This window comes from Dendropsophus ebraccatus, chromosome 5 (assembly GCF_027789765.1).
Source record: "Dendropsophus ebraccatus isolate aDenEbr1 chromosome 5, aDenEbr1.pat, whole genome shotgun sequence".
NCBI lineage: Eukaryota > Metazoa > Chordata > Amphibia > Anura > Hylidae > Dendropsophus > Dendropsophus ebraccatus.
The window spans coordinates 132,165,795-132,184,853 of NC_091458.1; the positions used below are offsets into that span (position 1 = coordinate 132,165,795).

The 19,059-nt window shown below is 41.6% G+C and overlaps 1 protein-coding gene across 2 annotated transcripts in view; it reads right to left on the reverse strand.

Moving 5' to 3' along the window:
• Positions 1-18,338, reverse strand: part of C5H1orf94 (chromosome 5 C1orf94 homolog) — a 113,348-nt gene extending 95,010 nt beyond the window's left edge. The window contains exon 1 of one of the 2 annotated variants that reach the window (XM_069972525.1): positions 18,030-18,335. In XM_069972525.1, coding sequence (XP_069828626.1) covers positions 18,030-18,271 — 242 coding nt within the window. In that variant the 5' untranslated portion in view covers positions 18,272-18,335. Of the gene's footprint in view, positions 1-18,029 lie in introns of both variants that reach the window. The other variant, XM_069972524.1, reaches the window with a different exon arrangement.
• Positions 18,339-19,059: the final 721 nt, after the last annotated feature.

A 19,059-nucleotide genomic window follows, 5' to 3' on the forward strand; every position in this document is an offset into this window, starting at 1 on the left:
AATGTGTAAAAATAAGTTTTAAAACATATTTAAAAAAAATAAAATGCCTCAATAAAGATTTATATTACCTTTTATATATTTATTACCTTTTCCCAATATACAAATAAAAATATGAAGAAAAAGAAAAAACAAACAAGATAAACATATTAGATATTATAGCATGCAGAATTGTCCGATCTATTAGACTATAACAATATTGTTCCCACAAGGTAAACAGTGTATATGAAAAGCGGGAAAAAAACCACAAGGATTGCAAATTTATAAAATTATATATATTTAAAAAAAAAAAAAAAATTATATATATATATATATATATATATATATATAAAATTAAAATGTTTCTCTTACACCAGTATGATACCAATAAAAACTAGAGATTGTTGCGCAAAAAATGAGACCCCATGCAGCCCTGTAGGTGAAAAAATTAAAGCGCTATGGCTCTTAGAAGACAAGGAGGCGACATTGCTTCAATTTGACCCAGACATCCTGGCATCAATGGCAAGGATGGTCCGAACCAGCCGAGGTTCGGGTTCGTATGAACCCGAATGCTCTGTATCAGATTCCCGCTGTCTGGCCGCTCCGTGCAGCGGGTGGATACAGCGGGAGGACCGCCTGGAAAACTGGGATACAGCCATAGCCATAGGCTGTATCCCAGTTTTCCAGGCGGTCCTCCCGCTGTATCTACCCTCTCCACGGAGCGGGCAGACAGCGGGAATCATTGCCGAGAGTCCATCCATCCGTTCATTGCTCGGCAGGTTCGGACCATCCCTAATCAATGGCCTTGGTCACAAAGGGGTTAAGGGGGGGACACTCTTGTTGGTTGCTGCTATTCCAATCTGTTTCAGAGCGGTTCTGAAACTCAATTTCACAGTTCTCCTGATACAAAAAAGTAGCTATTGATTTATCATGCCTATTGATTTTCTTAAATGATTAGGTTAACTCATAAAGCATGTGATTCTTAATGAATTCTTTACTCAGCAAACATTCCATGGCTTTTGGCTGGGACACTTTCTGGCATTATTCTACAGATAAAGCTTTTTATGGCACTTGGTCTTAGTGGATGATTTTAAGTAGGCATTTTTAGCATACACTCTTTTTTTCTTAATGACGAACCAGGCCCTGAGACCATGCAGTGACTCTACAGCATCTGTTTCTTTGTGCCTTAACAATATGCTTCAAAATATATCATAAATGTGGATGCAGAGGGCCGGGGATATTTTCAAGACTCACATAGCTGTATTACAACTCTGTACAAACTCAACCCATAGGAGTAAATCTGTACATAGAGCACGTATTTCCAGGCTAGCAGGCTTAAAGTAATACTATCACCCCAGTTTTCCTGTGTGCTTTAAGACCCCTTAGCGACCCATGACGTATCTGATACGTTATGGTGCCGCAGGGGGGAGTTAAGAGAGGGGTCCCTCCGGGACCCCGCTCTGAATGGTGCCGCTCCCAGCTGATATCTGCAGCCGAGGAGCGGCTCTATTAGCCGGCGCGGGTCACGTTGCTGTGCTGGATAATTAAGCCTCTAAATGCAGCTGTCAAACCTGACAGCTGCATTTAAAGGCTTTGCTCCGTGCATCCCTGGTGTCTAGTGGGTCGGATCTCCCCCCCGCGATGCGATTGCGGGGGGAGATCCGTTCTTCTGGCCGTGCCGGGCCTCAGCGTCGCAATGACGCTGATCCCGGCTCGGCAATACATTGCTATGGCCTGCAGCAGGCCAAAGCAATCTATGACCGATGTAATGGATCTTTGCTGTGTATATACACAGCATTGATCTCTATGAGAGACTTCTAGTTAATCTAAAAAAAAAAGTGAAAATGTTTTTTTATTAATAAAAAATCCCCTTCCCTAATAAAAGTCCAAATCACCCCCCTTTTCCCATTTTATAAATATAAATAAATAAACAAATAAATAAACATATTTGGTATCGCCCAAACTATTAATTTATCACAATTCTGATCTTGCACGGTAAACGGCGTAAGCGCCAAAAAAATTCCAAAGTGCAAAATTGCGCATTTTTGGTCGCATCAAATCCAGAAAAAATGTAATGAAAAAGCGATCAAAAAGTCACATATGCGCAATAAAGGTACGGATAGAAAGTACATGTCATGGCGCAAAAAATTACACCTCAAACAGCCCCATAGATCAAAGAATAAAAGCGCTATAAGCCTGGGAATAGAGCGATTTTAAGGAACATATATTTGTTAACAATGGTTTGAATTTTTCACAAGCCATCAAATAAAATAAAAGTTATACATGTTACATATCGTTGTAATCATAACGACTTGAGGAACATATAAAACAAGTTAGTTAGGGTGAATGGCGTAAACATGAAACTCCCTGAAATGAAAACAAATTCATGTAGGTCTCTAGGTGAAAAAATGCAAGTGCTATGGCCTTTTAAACATAAAGTAGAAAAAGTAAAAGCGCAAAAAAACGAAAATTGGCTTTGACCTTAAAGGGTTAAGCATTGTTGGACTCTCCCTCCCTAACATCGCTAGTTCGAGGGAGGGAGAGGGGGATAAACGGACGCTAACCCCCACCTAGGTGACACTGTCCACTGACGAACTAAAGCGATTTAAAGTGTCACTGTCGTTATAACTTTTAAAATCTAAATCAACAGTAGATGTGAAATGCATGTTTGCAATTTACATTCATAATTTTATTTTTTTGTATTAAGTTATCATGGAAAACACAGCACTTCATGAAAGTCCTGTGTTTCGCAGGTCAGGTCATCTGCGCTCACAGAGAGGGCAGCCATTTGATAGATGGACACATTGAGCCGTGACACTCTGTACTGGCCAGGCTTCATGTGTTTATGTAATGACCCAGTACGGGCCCCTAAGTTCTTTTCAGGGCCGGCCTTTGGGGTGTGCGACCTGTGCAATTGCACAGGGCGCATCACTCCTGGCCAGCTAGGGGGCGCTCTGGCAGACAGAGAGCTGCACATATAACTTAGACATGGGAATCTCTAAGTTACATGAGCTGTCTGCGGAAGCACCCCCTCTAGCTGGCTGCCTCCCCTCCTCCCATGCTGGTTGCTTTGGGGCTCTCCTGCAGGCACTCAGCACATCTAGCTTAGAGATTCCTATGTCTAAGCTAGATGTGCAGCCAGTAGGGACGCGCTCCCGCCCACTGAGTTTACTGGGGACCCGGTAAATTACTGTTCCTAGTATGTCCGGTAAGCTCCGCCCCTGTATACAAGCCCCACCCCCGGCGCCGACCGCGAGTGGGACACTGGGTGCAGAGTCTTCATTATCCTGCTGAGAAGCAGCAGGTTAGGAGAGGTAGATAAAGGAGGGAGTGGGCCTAAAGTGAGAATAACATAGGGACATAGCAGCAGCCACATCCCTCAGTGTGCTGGGACATATCATTTTCCATGCTATGAACCAGAGCCAGCAGCAGCAGCCTGTGCTCAGCACTGATACTACTGCCATATGCTGCTCGCTGGAAGGAGTCTTTCCTGGGCTAGTAAAATTATATAGCATTTGTAATTGGCAATGATTTATCGTAGTCAGTATTATGGCAGTCACCCAGCTTTCCCAGCATCCTGTATGTCAGTGTAATGGAGGTCACACAGCTTTCCCAGCATCCTGTATGTCAGTGTAATAGAGGTCCTTATTTACGAGATAAAGACTTATAGCACAGAAAGCCTTCAGGCTAATTATCTCACTAAAGGGTCTCCACTGACCCTCCAATTCATATGTCAGAAAAACTTAGTGAGAATAAATAATTATAACGGTAAGGTACCTGAGTATAGCAGGATAACGATCCTCTAGTTGAGCGGGATACCCGTGCGGCAAAGAGTCCATACACTGGTGCTGCAATCCAATATGCTTTTTATTTTTAGCAATACACTCGGTACACTTCAGCTCACAGGCTGATCCACACACCCAAGCGTCCACCTGGTGTCCTGCGGACGTTTCGGAGGATAAGCTCCTCCTTCCTCATGCGCATGAGGAAGGAGGAGCTTATCCTCCGAAACGTCCGCAGGACACCAGGTGGACGCTTGGGTGTGTGGATCAGCCTGTGAGCTGAAGTGTACCGAGTGTATTGCTAAAAATAAAAAGCATATTGGATTGCAGCACCAGTGTATGGACTCTTTGCCGCACGGGTATCCCGCTCAACTAGAGGATCGTTATCCTGCTATACTCAGGTACCTTACCGTTATAATTATTTATTCTCACTAAGTTTTTCTGACAGTGTAATAGAGGTCACCCAGCTTTCCTAGCATCCTGTATGTCAGTGTAATGGAGGTCACCCAGCTTTCCTAGCATCCTGTATGTCAGTATAATGGAGGTCATCCAGCTTTCCCAGCATCTTGTAGTCAGTATAATGGAGGTCACCCAGCTTTCCTAGCATCATGTATAGTAGTCAGTATAACGGCGGTCACCCAGCTTTCCTAGCATCTTGTATAGTAGTCAGTATATGGGGGTCTCCCAGCTTTCCCAGCATCCTGTATAGTAGTCAGTATGATGGGGTTACCCAGCTTTCCCAGCATCTTGTATAGTAGTCAGCATAATGGCGGTCACCCAGCTTTCCAGCATCTTGTATAGTAGTCAGTATAATGGAGGTCCCCCAGCTTTCCCAACATCTTGTATAGTAGTCAGTATGATTGGGTTACCCAGCTTTCCCAGCATCTTGTATAGTAGTATAATGACGGTCACCCAGCTTTCCAGCATCTTGTATAGTAGTCAGTATAATGACGGTCAACCAGCTTCCCAGCATCTTGTATAGTAGTCAGTATAATGACGGTCACCCAGCTTTCCAGCATCTTGTATAGTAGTCAGTATAATGGTGGTCACCCAGCTTTCCTGGCATCTTGTACTTAGTATGATGGAGGTCACCCAGATTTCACAGCATCTTGTAGTCAGTATGATGGAGGTCACCCAACTAGATAGATAGATAGATAGATAGATAGATAGATAGATAGATAGATAGATAGGCATGGTAACCTGCTTATGTTCCCTATGGGTAACATAGTCGGTTGGGGGCCCACTCAGACTCGCTCGCCCCTCCCTAGACTGAAAAACTAGCTACGCCCCTGTGTACAATTGTCTGCAGGAGCGCCAATCAGGAAAGCCATGGACGGCCGCGGAGACACCTGTTCTCCTGTGTGCTGGTAAGTACCTTTATCGGGGGTCGGGTGGTTTAGAGGGTTTGGCTTTAGAGGTGGCGCTCATTGTAGTAGGATTTAGTCTACCATATCTAAATCCTTCAGCCTCCCACTACATTTGTGGTTTGATTGTGGGGGTTGTCTGGAGGGGTGGGAGGCTGTGGGATTTACATAGTTACATAGTTAATACGGTTGAAAAAAGACACATGTCCATCAAGTTCAACCAAGGAGGGGATGGATACAGGGAAGGGGGAGGGGTGATAGGTTCTATACATATGCATTTATATTATTTTGGTCTAAGAACTTGTCTAGCCCTGTTTTGAAGCCCTCTACTGTTTTTGCTGTGACCAGATCCTGTGGTAGACTGTTCCACAGATTCACAGTTCTCATGGTAAAGAAGGTCTCCGGAGATTGAACCTTTTTTTCTCCAGGCGGAGGCAGTGCCCTCTTGTCCTTTGAGGGGGTTTTACCTGGAACATCTTTTCCCCATATTTCTTGTAGGGGCCATTTATATATTTAAATAAGTTAATCATATCTCCCCTTAAACGTCTCTTCTCCAGACTAAACAAATGTAATTATTTTAATCTCTCCTCATAACTAAGATGCTCCATTCCCCTTATTAGTTTAGTTGCCCGTCTTTGTACCCTCTCCAGCTCTAGAACATCCTTTTTATGAATCGGGTTCGGCATACTCCAGATGGGGCCGCACCAAAGCTTTATAAAGCAGTAATATTATATCCCTGTCCCGAGAGTCCATGCCTGTTTTAATGCATGACAATATCCTGCTGGCCTTAGAAGCAGCTGACTGACATTGTGTGCTGTTCTGTAGTCTATTATCTACAAGTATACCCAGATCCTTCTCTATCAGTGACTCTCTCAGAGTAACTTCCCCCAGGACATATGATGCATGTGGGTTATTAGTACCCAGGTGCATAACTTTACATTTATCCACATTGAACCTCATTTGCCAAGTGGACGCCCAAACACTCAGTGTGTCCAAGTCATCCTGTAACATCTGCACATCCTCCATAGACTGTACTGTACTACAAAGCTTGGTGTCATCTGCAAAGATAGAAACATTGCTGTTAATTCCATTCTCAATATCATTAATAAACAAGTTAAACAGAAGAGGGCCCAGTACTGACCCTTGGGGTACACCACTTATTACCGGGGACCATTCGGAGTAGGAATCATTGACCACCACTCTTTCCCCACAATGGACGTTAAGCTTACGGGTCTATAGTTACCTGGGGAAGTTCGAGAGCCCTTTTTGAAGATCGGCATTACATTTGCCTTACGCCAGTCCCTCGGCACAATACCAGTAAGCAAAGAATCACGGAATATTTCATACAAGGGTAGAGAAATTACAGAACTGAGTTCCCTAAGAACTCTGGGGTGCAATCCATCAGGCCCTGGAGCTTTGGTTACATTGAGTTTGTTTAATTTATCTTGGACCATATCTATAGTAATCCAGTTCAGTATATTACATGTGTTAGCAGCACTGGCCCCACCCACCTCAGTACTGGCCCCACCCACCACAGCTCCATCCTTTTTTGTATATACAGAACTGAAGAACCCATTAAGTAACTCAGCTTTCTCCTGATCCCCAATTATTAACTCCCCGTTACCATTATTTAGGGGTCCTACATGCTCTGACCTTGGTTTTTTTGCATTAATATATTTGAAGAATTTTTTGGGGTTTCTTTTGCTTTCTATAGCTACCTGCCTTTCATTGTGAATTTTTGCTGCTTTTATTAAATTTTTACAGGTTTTGTTGACTTCTTTGTAATGTTTAAATGCTACAGCTGACCCCTCTGATTTATATTTTTTTGAATGCCCCTTTTTTCTCATTTATAGCCCTTCTAACCTCGGTTGTAAGCCATGTGGGAATGGATTTTAACCGTTTATATTTGTTACCCATAGGAATATATTTGGCAGTACAGTTATTTAATGTGGATTTGAAGATTTCCCATTTATTAGCTGTATCCGTATGTGACAGCAGCCGCTCCCAGTCTATGCCCTGAAGTTCTGCCCTTAACCCAGGAAAATTGGCCCTTTTAAAATTAAGAGTTTTTGCCCTCCCAACATGTTTTTCTTTTCTACACTTTAAGCTATGTCACTATTAGTCTATGTCACTATTATGGGGTATCGGGGGGGGGGGGGGGCGCCGGAAGAAAGTTTTGCACAGGGCGCCATCTACCCTAAGGCCGGCCCTGGTTCTTTTACACCTGAGTAAGTTAACTCCCTCAGGTTCACACAGTTGGGGAAGTACTCACTGTAGTTAGTGTTTTTCCTACTAGGTTCTGCTCTGTCTTTTATCTAGTATGTGGAGTGCGGCTAAAGGAGACTTATGGGTTAACTGTTTTTGTCACATGTAATGTTTTGTCAACTTACAGGTGCAGTTGTTTTCCCTCCAGTTTTTATCTTATCCACTGTCTTTTCTCTTTTACACACACAGCACCCACCAATCACAGGATAGTTTATTCAGACCCCTGTAGTAAGCAGTTAGTTCCTGGTGGGAGGAGTTAGTCTGTCTGAACTTAGGAGGCAACTAGAACCAAGTCTCTGCTGAAAATAAGCCAGGGCCTGGCTTAGGCGCAAGCTAGCTACATATTCTTCTTATGAAAGCCACAGCAACTATGCAGTGCTAAAAAAGTACCAAGGGGGAGAGTAGCCACAGAAGGATAACCTTTTCCACGCCAGGAACCTCTCTCTAAAACGTGCAGGGCAGTTACCTAGGAGTCACAGGAACTGACCCAAGTGGAACAAAGTTACTTCGAGTCTAGGTATTCCACTGCACATCACAAGATGACCGGTAAGTCTTGGAAGTCTGCTTAGCCCAGATAACTAGGCCTGGGATTCGTACTTCCCTGACAGGAGGCGGTCAGACATAGTCTAAACATGAGAACTAGTGTTCTGTCTATATCTTCTTCTCATTTCAAACCGTTCTAGGCATAAAAAAGTTTTAATTGGACAAGGACCTTGAGGCACCCTCTCCTCTACCGATAAGCATACTTTCTTTATTATGTTCCCCCCCCCCACTCCCTGACCAAAATGATCAACCTCTACCCCCAACACCCCCTCCCCCCCCCCCCTTTCCATACTTTATACTCTGGTTGTAAAACAGCCTAGACTAGAATATATCCTGTGATCCTGTGTCCTGTCAGTTTGTATGGGTTTACATACTCACAGCGGATTTTTAATTCCGCTGTGATTATGTAAACCCCGCCTCCCTAACCCACCACTGCTGGGTGAATACTTTACCTGTCCGCGCTCTGGCTTGCTTCTATGGCTCCCGGCATCCTAACATTCCAACCAGTGCACTGATTGGGTGAGCGGGACATCAGGGAGGCGGGAGCTACAGAAGCTGGTAAAGTATTTATCGGGCAGCGGTTGGTTAGGGGGATGGCGTTTACATACTCGCAAATCTGCTGAAAGTTTGTAAACCCATTCAAACTGACAGGTCACAGGATTGCAGCAGATTTTGCTGCGGGACTCGAAGCGTGAAATCCGTTGCGATCGTGTGTGAAACTGGCCTTATAGTTAGAAAAAAGATTGTGGAGAGAGACAAAAGAGCAAAAGTAAAGAATGTCAGGGTGTGCACTTTAGTGAAAACCTGTTCCTGACTTTTCTCGTCGTAATAAATGTAAACTGGTCTTTGTGTATAATTTGTTGGCCTTAGGGCACTATTACACCAAAAGATGTCTGACAGATTTTTTTTCAACCAAAGTCAGGAACGGACTATAAACAGAGAACAGGTCGAAAAGATAAGACTGAGGTTTCTCCTCTTTTCTAATCCATGTCAGGCTTTGGCTTAAAAAAATCTGTAAAATAATCTGTCAGACATCTTTTGTAGGGCCTTTAGGATCATTGTGGACAGCATCAGGTATACATTGAGGAGGGAAACTGGTCTATAGTTATGGCAATGCATTTGGTCTTTACTTTTTTCAGATATACCTTAAAGGACATTTAAAAGCTGGGAGGGAATAGCCCTATGAAAAAGAAAAAAGTTAATGAGCTCAACTCCCCCCCCCCCTTCATTTTTTGCCAATCTGAGCCCCCACAAACAAAAGCTTCGTAAAGCCAGACAACTGCTTTAAATGAGAAGGACAAGGTATTATAAACAAGGGTTAAATGTTTTAGTTAGGTGACTAATGACAGCCGTGGAGACAGACGTGTGAGGGAATAAGAGCGGAAAGAAGACGAAAAAGAGCATGAAGCTGTTTCTTTTGTTATTGGGTCAAAGACTAAAAATGAAGAAGAAGAGATTCCATAGGGAAGGAGATCAGTGCTATTTGGGGACTGGGGGACAACTATTTGACTATAATGTATGTAACATGTAATAATATGCTGTTAATATGAGGTGACCTTCCGCTGTTTAGCATTTCACATGGGTGCTAATTATGCTATATAGGAGCTGAGAAAATAATTACCACGCTTATCTAGAGAAGTAAATCTTTAGCTATGCCTTTGCAGCATATGGTACAACTCAACCCACAGTCAAATAGGAACAATGATGTTAACAGCTAATCTGAGTTATGCACTCGAGATATATAGCCCCCTGGGTTTATTCTATCTACATCTACCAAAAGATGATTTGTAAAAACAGTTGAAGAAATAAAAAAGTTGCACCCTCTCTTTGTGGCTTTGCCACCATGACAAAACTTTCCTTTCCTCTGCTCTGGCCATTGATAAAATGTACTGTCTCATAGGTTTACTGAGTATCATGAACACCATTAGAATGCAGCTTTTATTTTATAGCACAGGTAGCAGAGATTTATTCCTTTGATAACCCTGAGCTGTCAGAGCACAGGAACAAGTATTGTCAAAGGGGCACACACTTTTTCCTGTGAACATAACTTTACTGGTATATTTATAGTGTCCCTGTCATTAAAACTTCCAAAATCTAAATCAACGGTAGATGTGATATGAAGCAAGTTTGCAATTTACATTTATTACTTATAATTTTTTAGTTATCATGCTGTAAAAAAAAAAAGAAAAGCTATACTTACTTGTATCCAGGTCCAGTCTCTTGAAGGCAGCTTCTTAGCCTTGTGCTGATTGAAAAAAAGACTAAACACATAGGGGGGGGGGGGGGGAGACTTTATCAAAGTTCCGGCACAGATTCGTCCCTTCTCCCTGGTGTATGTCCTGCTTGCCAGATGGGCGGACAGGGGGAACCTGGGGGGGAGGGGGCGTCGCGGCAAGGTAGGGAGGAGGTATGGCCTTTTTTTTTATCTAAACACAGAAAGTCCAGTGTTTCCCATGATAACTAATGATGATAATAATAATAATAATAATAATAATAATAATAATAATAATAATAATAATATTAATAATAATATACAGTATCACATTCCCTGTTGATTTAGATTTAGAAAGATAAAATGACAGGTACCCTTTAAGACACATCAAGAAAGTATCCACAAGCTACTAAGTTTCCTTTTAAAATAACAGTGTGTGGGGGGGGGGGGGGGGGATTTATCATTGTTTTACAAATGTCTTGACATAGAAAAGTCGCAAATTTTGTAAGCAATCGCTTCACTGTGCAAACTTTTCCAAAGTTTACACCCCTCAACTCTGTCCTCAGAATAGTTCTATATCTACGTACATTTTCTCTTTTAAATGGGGGAAAAAAGCCGAAAAAGGTGCAAAGGCACTCCAGTCTCATACTTAAGTCTGATCATATTGCCTACAAAAGCCAGAGCTGCATTCACAATTCTGCTGCAATCCAGAGCTACATTCACAATACATGTAAACACATCAGCAGCAGATCCCTTTACCTTGTTCTAAGAGTCTGTTACAATGTGTCAGTCTGACAATGTCTTATGCTCTATTCACACTCAGATCTGCACTCTTTTTTATGTTTTAGTTAGAGAAGACAGGAAGAGCCCTTTAACACCACAGGAGGACTCTGGGGGAGAGCGGACAGGTAAGCATGGGCTTTTTATTGTTTTCTACATAACAGCAGCAATATATTAAAAGTTGCCTAATGCTGGACAACCCCTTTAACATTGGCCTTTAAGGTGTTCATAGGTATAAGCCTTTCATGCCATATTGTTGGCGGAAAGATCAGAACCAACATGATAAAATATAACTTTACTGAAAGAGTAGTAGATGCTTGGAACCAAATTCCAGCAGATGTGATTGTTAAATCTACAATAACAGAATGTAAACCTGCCTGGTATATACATATATCTATCCTAAGATAATAAGAATGAAAATATTAACAGGGCGGACTAGATGGACCAGGTGGTCTTTTTCTGCCGACAATTTTAGTAGGGTGTTAGGGCTACACTAGTAGGGTGTTAGGGCTATAGGGCAACACAGTGTCACAGTGTATCAAAGGAGTTTGTATGTTCTCTGCATGTTTCCTTCAGGTAATCCGTTTTGCTTAGACATTTAAAAAAAATACGGATAAGTGAATTTAGATTGTAAGCCCTAATGCTGACAGGTAGAAATTTGAATGATTTAAAGTGTTATATAAAAATGATTTATTATTATTATTATTATTATTATTATTATTATTATTATTATTATTATTATTGTATTTATGTTTTATATTTTTATTAAATTTAAAAAATATATACAGAATATTATTATTTTAATGCTCAGAAAGGACACCCACTAAGAAAAGTTCTTGATATAACCTTGGTATGCTCTCTGAACACACTGGGGGAGTTTTATCAAACATGGTGTAAAGTGAAACTGGCTCAGTTGCCCCAGCAACCAATCAGATTCCACCTTTCATTTTCCAAATTGTCTGTGAGGAATGAAAAGTGGAATCTGATTGGTTGCTATGGGAAACTGAGACAGTTTCACTTTACACCATGTTTGATAAATCTCCCCCAGAGTATTCAGTAACAGTTGAGCAGGTTATGTGCCCCGGGTGCCTGGTACAACCTTGGCCTCCTGGAGGTCACTGACACCTTGGAAGCCACTAGGGCTGCTACAGCAGTAGTTACACCCCCCCCCCCCCCCCCCCCTAGTGGAGGTTTCTGAAGAACCTTCTGTAGTCTGTGAAGCCTAAACTTGTGGGCAGGAATCAAAAGCAAGTAACAAGTATCTGAGAAGTAGCTCTACGGGGGTGGTCTCAGAGCCTGTTAAGAAAATTTAGTCCAGGCTGCGCAGCAGGGCCTGAGTAAAATCACTCAAAGGCAGTCAGTGAGCCGATGCGACATTGTGGTTAAGGTCATATTACATGGGCTGACTATGGCCCGATCACTTAAGTAAACGAGCGTCGATCTGCTAGATCGGTGCTTGTTTACTAGACCTATTAGATGTCCCCATAATCGGGCAGTAAGGGCTGCATGGACAGCATTAGCAATGTCCATGCAACCCTTGCCCAAATACTTGATACCTTACCTCTCCCTGCTTCTGATCTCTCCTGTGCTCCGCAGTTTCCCGTTCCCAGAGGCAGCAGCGTCTGAGCGGCCTGTAAGCTGACAGGATGCTCAACCAATCACAAATGGGACTGCTGTGGCCTGTGATTTTGATTGGCTGAGCACCCTGTCAGCTGACAGGCTGCACAGAGGCTGCAGCCGCAGGGACTGCGAAGCTGCGGAGCACAGGAAAGAAGTACAGGAGCCGGGAGAGGTAAGGTATCAGCTGTTTGGACAATCGTTAGCCGTTGGCCGTGCATCGCTATTACATGTAGCGATGTGCAGTTGGCACCCGGCGGTTTTAGGTCCAAACCTAAACCAACAATCAGCCGATGATCGTTTCATTGGCTGATTGTTGTCAGAGCGTTAATTGGCCCGATTAGGCCGAATATCGCTCCGTGTAATAGAGCCCTAATTCTTTATCAGAAAAAGCTGAGTGTATGGGGTGACATTGTCAAGCGGATGTGACCTGACCTTCCAGTTTATCAAAGTTTTACACAATCCACAGCCCTGGGAAAGAACCACTGATTTATAATGCCTTTAATTGTATGACACACTTTTTTTTATTAATAGTACTAAAGTATACCTGTTACCAAGGCAAATAGGGTAGATATAGCAACCTACTAAAGGATTTCATGAACAGTCATACAAACAAAATGGTCCTGATTGAACTTCCGCCTAAAAAGCACAGACACTTAATTGTAATTAAATGTTAGAACACTACATATCTTATTAAAAGATTTTTCTACATGTTTAATCCCTAAATATTTTCCGACCACATAAAAAATTTTTATTGAAAGACCCAATAATCGGAGTTGCAGATGTGACTCCTACATAATAGGTTTGAGTAAATAAATGATAGATGTCACGCTGCCCTTGCTCCTTAATACATCCTTTACTTTTATGTCTGGAACATTGACAATTGAGTTTAATTATTTTATAGAAAATTAACTGCATGTGTTATAGCAGACTATTATTTTCAGAAATTGAAACCTGGCCTACAAAAGAAATCCATTGAAAGTGAAGAGGAAGACAAATGTTGGTGGAGTAATTGGCTGTGTATATACAGTGCAGCACTGGAGCAAAGTTTTCTTCGTTAACGTCTGAACAGTAAGTGCGGCTATATTGATTGGTCATGTTAAATGATCTCATGTACTTTATTATCATCAGGTTAGGAAATGCAATTTAAAAGTGACAATTATTATAACCTTTATGACAATTGTTGCCAAAACTAAATACTAAAACACAAATATATGGCAGTAAGGCTACATTCACTTGTTCTGGAAATATGTCCATAACGGCAGATCCGCTGTTATGGACAAATTTAGGAGCCATTGATTTCAAACGACCTGTTCACACTATCCGTAGTTTTACAAGTCCGTAGTCCGTAAAAATTACTGCCATAGAACTCTATGGGAGCATCCTTAAATCCTAAATGATGCACAACGAGTATACTCGTTATGCTGCTGTTAGGGGAAAGCAGAGAGGGCTCACGGCAGGGGCCCTCTCTGCAGAGCGTGGCTATCAGGAGCCAGGGACCACGGGTATTAGCCAGCATGGCTGATTGCTGCGCCGGGCTAATTAACCACTTAAATGCACCTGTCTAAGCTGACAGCTGCAATTAAATTGCCTGTGTACCCCGTCCATGGTGTCTAGTGTGTGTGTGTGTGTGGGGGGGGGGGTAATGCGAACGCAGAGAGGTGATACCTTTATCTGACCAGGCCGGGCATCAGCGTCACACTGAAGCTGATCCCAGCTCTGCACTCCATAGATCTGGACTGCAGCAGCCCAGAGCAATACAACACTGATCTCAAGGATCAGTGCTGTATAATGTATACTGCACTGATCTCTATTTCTATGAGAGATCAGTGCAGTTGTATTAGTAGTCTCCCAGGGAGGCTTCAAAATTAATGTACTGTATGCGAAAAAAAAGTTTTTTAATATTAATAAAAAAAAAACCTCCCCTAATAAAAGTTTGGGTCGGGCACATGACCCGCAGCTTTATTCATTCCTATGGAGCCGATGGAAAGAGCAAAGTACATCGCTCTTCCAGCATACTTGGCTCTTTCTGACGCTCTATAGGAATGAATAGAGCCGCAGGTTGTGTGCTGGACCCGGGGCTCTATTCATTACAGAGTCGGCGGGGCTCGATATGGAGATCGGCAGGGATACAGAGGTTGGATCCCCTGCAATCTCCTACTTTTCCCCTGTCCTGTGGATAGGGGAAAAGTTTTTTTTCCTGCACAACCTCTTTAAGTTTAACAATACCAAGTCAACAATAATATAAAGCAGACAATAAAATGTGGTTATTTTACATGTGTGAAATGAACCTGAATCACAGACACTTACATAGGCATGCACACTCAACTCAACCAAACATACATGAACTATTAATAGAGAAAAGGGAATAAGTCACTGCTCTACACCATTAGCGGCAATTTTGAAATGCAACATGTCCAGGCTTTTTTTTCTAAATTTGGTGAGTTCTGGTGATGTTGATCTAAGGCTCGGTTTACATCATGATTTTGCTATCCGTCTAACTGTATCCATCTTGGAATGTTTCATTTAAACAAACAGCAAAATGTACGTTTTTACACAGGCTATAAAATGTTAAAAAAGACTGATTGTGTAAGTTTAATGGAAGTCAATGGAAGATGGTTAAATATGGATGACATACAACAATAACCATTTTTACCATTCGTTTTTGCGTCTATCTTTTTTTTCCTTCATAAAAGGGATACATTAAATGGATAGAAAAATTGTGATGTGAACCAGGCCTAAGGCATATGGACATTAGGCTTTTTACCCTTAAATTTTTTGCAGTATATTGTTTCATTTACAACAATTATAAAGTAATAACATCATCAGCTTCCATAATAAGCAATAACTGAAAAAAATAGAAGATTTTTTTTTTTTTTTAATAAACACATGTCTGGATAAGAAAGGCCAGAGTTAAATATATTACATCTCTTCTCTCTAATTACATTGCTATACTGTAAGATTCAATGACTTTGTGGAAAAAATGTACCACCAAGGGCAATAAATCTCTACGGGAATTGGGATTGGACATCCGAGCACATATGGCCTAAAGGAAAGAAAACAAATATGTCTGCCTGTGACCATATATTTACTGATGTACTCATGATAGGAGACTTCATTAAAATGACTCTACATAAAACGACGTTTTCAGAAAGTGGACAAATAGAAGCAATTCTATCTCCTTCTTAAAGGTGTATATAAAAAATCACAAAGAAGAAGTAGCTACCTGGTCCTCAGAGGCAGTTGTAATTCTTATACGCTTCAAAGCCTCATTGCTGACTACTTCAGTCCCTGTCCCAAGGACTGTGCTGACATCAGCCTGTTTCTATATATAAAGTCCCATGAAAGTTTGAATCTCTGGAATAGTTGCTCTTTTGCACCAGAAGTCTATATTTATAGAAAAAGCAGAGTCCAGCTGAGATGTTTTACTGGTTGCAACGTGCCCTTTATGTTCTATAGGCTACTATGATAGATAGAGCTATGGTTTCATTAATAAAAAGCATTGTGATCCTCAGGCATTTCTATAGACTGCTGACATGTCTAATTCTACTCATTAACTTCCATGATCATTGCAAAACTAGTAGCTAAGCATTTCTAAAACATAGAGGTTCACTATCGCATACTGCCTGAAAAAGTCAAGAAGTTATATTAGTATAAATAAATAAATAACTTAAAGGGGTCTTTTTTATACTAAGGCTAGGTTCACACAGCGTTTTTGCAGTCTGTTTAACATATACATTTAGGGGGGAAATTAAAAAAAAAAAAAACAGATGCAGAAACTGATGCAATTGTGTGTGTCCATTTGGATCCATTTTTTCATTGGCTTTCATTATATAAAAAAAAAGGGATCAAAGCAGGATGTGCATCCTGCTGTGAGTTTGTCTGCCCATAGACTGTACAGGACAGGGATCCACAGTGGGTCTTGCTGCGAATTAACAGCGAGAAACTTGCTACAGATCCACCCAGTGAGTTTGTACCCTTAGAGTAGAAATACAGCACTTAGCGAGTCGGTGGTGCTCATGGTAGGAATATCCAGGCTATTGTAGAACTCACCAAGATCCATTGCTGCTTATTTATTCAGTGTAGTAAATTACAGACAGGTTACAAGAACATATATATCATATGTATGTAAAGTTAGAACAAAAGGGGGGTGGGGCCATGGCAAAAGCAGGTTAAGTCAATGACCAAAATGGATTGATGCCTATTTATTCATTGTAGTAAATTACAAATAGGTTACAAGAACACACATGCACACACACTATGGGGGAGATTTATCAAACATGGTGTAAAGTAAAACTGGCTCAGTTGCCCCTAGCAATCAATCAATCAATCAGATTCCACCTTTCATTTTCCAAAGAGTCTGTGAGGAATTAAAGGTGGAATCTGATTGGTTGCTAGGGGCAACTGAGCCAGTTTCACTTTATACCAGGTTTGATAAATCTCTCTCTCTCTCTCTCTATAATATATATATATATATATATATACACACACACACACACACACACACACACACACACACTGTATGTTTATTTCTAAAACAAGAAGACAATAAAGACAATAATAGTCATATGGGCATAAAAGAATCATAGGAGCTAGAAACAAAGCAAAGAACATTACAACATGACAATGAAGAGATGATGCCAATGTAAGCATATTCTCGCTCTAATGATTTCCTCCTCAACACAACGCGGCCTCCGATCCACCATATATTTCCCTCACCAGCACTATCATCACAGCCCGCCCGTCCTCCCCTATTCATGTTTATATTGGTTTATCTACCAATGATGTACTGATGACGGTACTAATTGGCTCTATCCCTTTTGTCTTGGCTCAAGCCCTTTTGGTTTGCCGATTTTTCATGCATATATACTACCCAGTATACACTTTATTAGTACAGTAGATGAAGGCCAGTGGGCCGAAACCCATCCCTGTAACCTATCTGTGATATATGGCACTGATTAGATTTTAAAGGGGTTATCCAGCGCTACAAAAACATGGCCACTTTCTTCCAGAGACAGCCCCACTCTTGTCTCCAGCTTGGGCGGGGTTTTGCTGCTCAGTTCCATTGAAGAGAATGGAGCTTAACTGCAAACCGCACGTGACCTGGAGACAAGAGTCGTGTTGTCTCTGAAAGAAAGTGGCCATGTTTTTGTAGCACTGGATAACCCCTTTAACATGTCTGATACTTTCTCTAGCAGGCGATTTGTGTTGCTAATTGTACCTTATTTCTTTCTACCAATGACAATAAGCATGCCTAACTACCTATGTCATCTCGTTGCCAGAAGACTCAAGAGAATGAAGCCCCAACCCTACAAAATAAACTGAATTAAACCCAACACCATATAATCTACAGCCATATCGGAGGAGGTGTCCTTTACAAGCCCTGTGTGTTGCTGGCCGGATAGAGAGATTAAAACTTGGTGGTGGAGAAGCCTGGGTAGCTGCCCCTTTTGACCTCACAATACTATTCATTTAAATTTGTAATCTTACCTCCTATCAGTATTATATGACCTTTCATGTATTCCTTCAGTCTTTAATGTCAAATTTCCATTCTGAGGTTTTAAGCCCTCTGGCAAATTCTGCGCTTGTTTCCAAATGTCATGACATACTCTGTCAAACCCATCTTCAGGAACGCTTGGGTGGACCCAGGCATGGCGAGGAAATGGGCCTATAGGCCGATCATGTATAGAAGTCTCTGGGGCCTTCAGTGGGACACATCCAGGCCGAAACATGCTGTCCACAGCTCCTGGGCACTTTACACTTTACTGGCAGTTTGCACTCAGGGACAGTTAGGGCCTGGCAACGGAAAACACCTCATGGCAGCTAATGGTGAGATGAAGAATGAACTAAAACACTTATATAACGCCTACATTTACAATACACAAGGTGAAACTGAGCATGTGGTGGGAAAAGTCTGTGGCACTGCAATTAATAGTTGTTAAAGTTACTGTCATGTTCCTATGGAAATATGTTCTGCATGTGAAATGTGTACTGTAAGATGACGTGATGTGGCCATAGAGGGTCTAATAGCAGTAAAACCTTGAGCCTGGTGCATGAAAGGGCCTAAAGGCCTCTCAACCATATAAGAACACTTTTATTTTTAAACTGTGACTAAGAAGCTGTATGAGCCACATATATAGTAGTATCTACTGCACATCACTGGGATGGTTGGAGCATAATTTTTGTAATTCTGTGGAATTAGTAAGACACTACATCTTGCCTCAGGCGTAATAAGACGTGGGGTGGTATGATGCACTTACCATTTGTTTAATTTTTATAAAATGAGGCTTTTACAGGTGCACTGGTGATGAGCCATTCATTTTCCAACACTATGGCCTCCTTACTCACCCAATCTCACCATGTGTGACTTACCTGTGGGGTTTCTTAAAGGGATAGTGCAGTGCTACTTATTCACTAAATAACACACATTAAAAGTTATACAACTTTGTAATGTCTGTTATTTAAGTGAATGTCCCCCCCACCCCAGGAAGTGTGGTGCATTATACTCACCGAATTACTG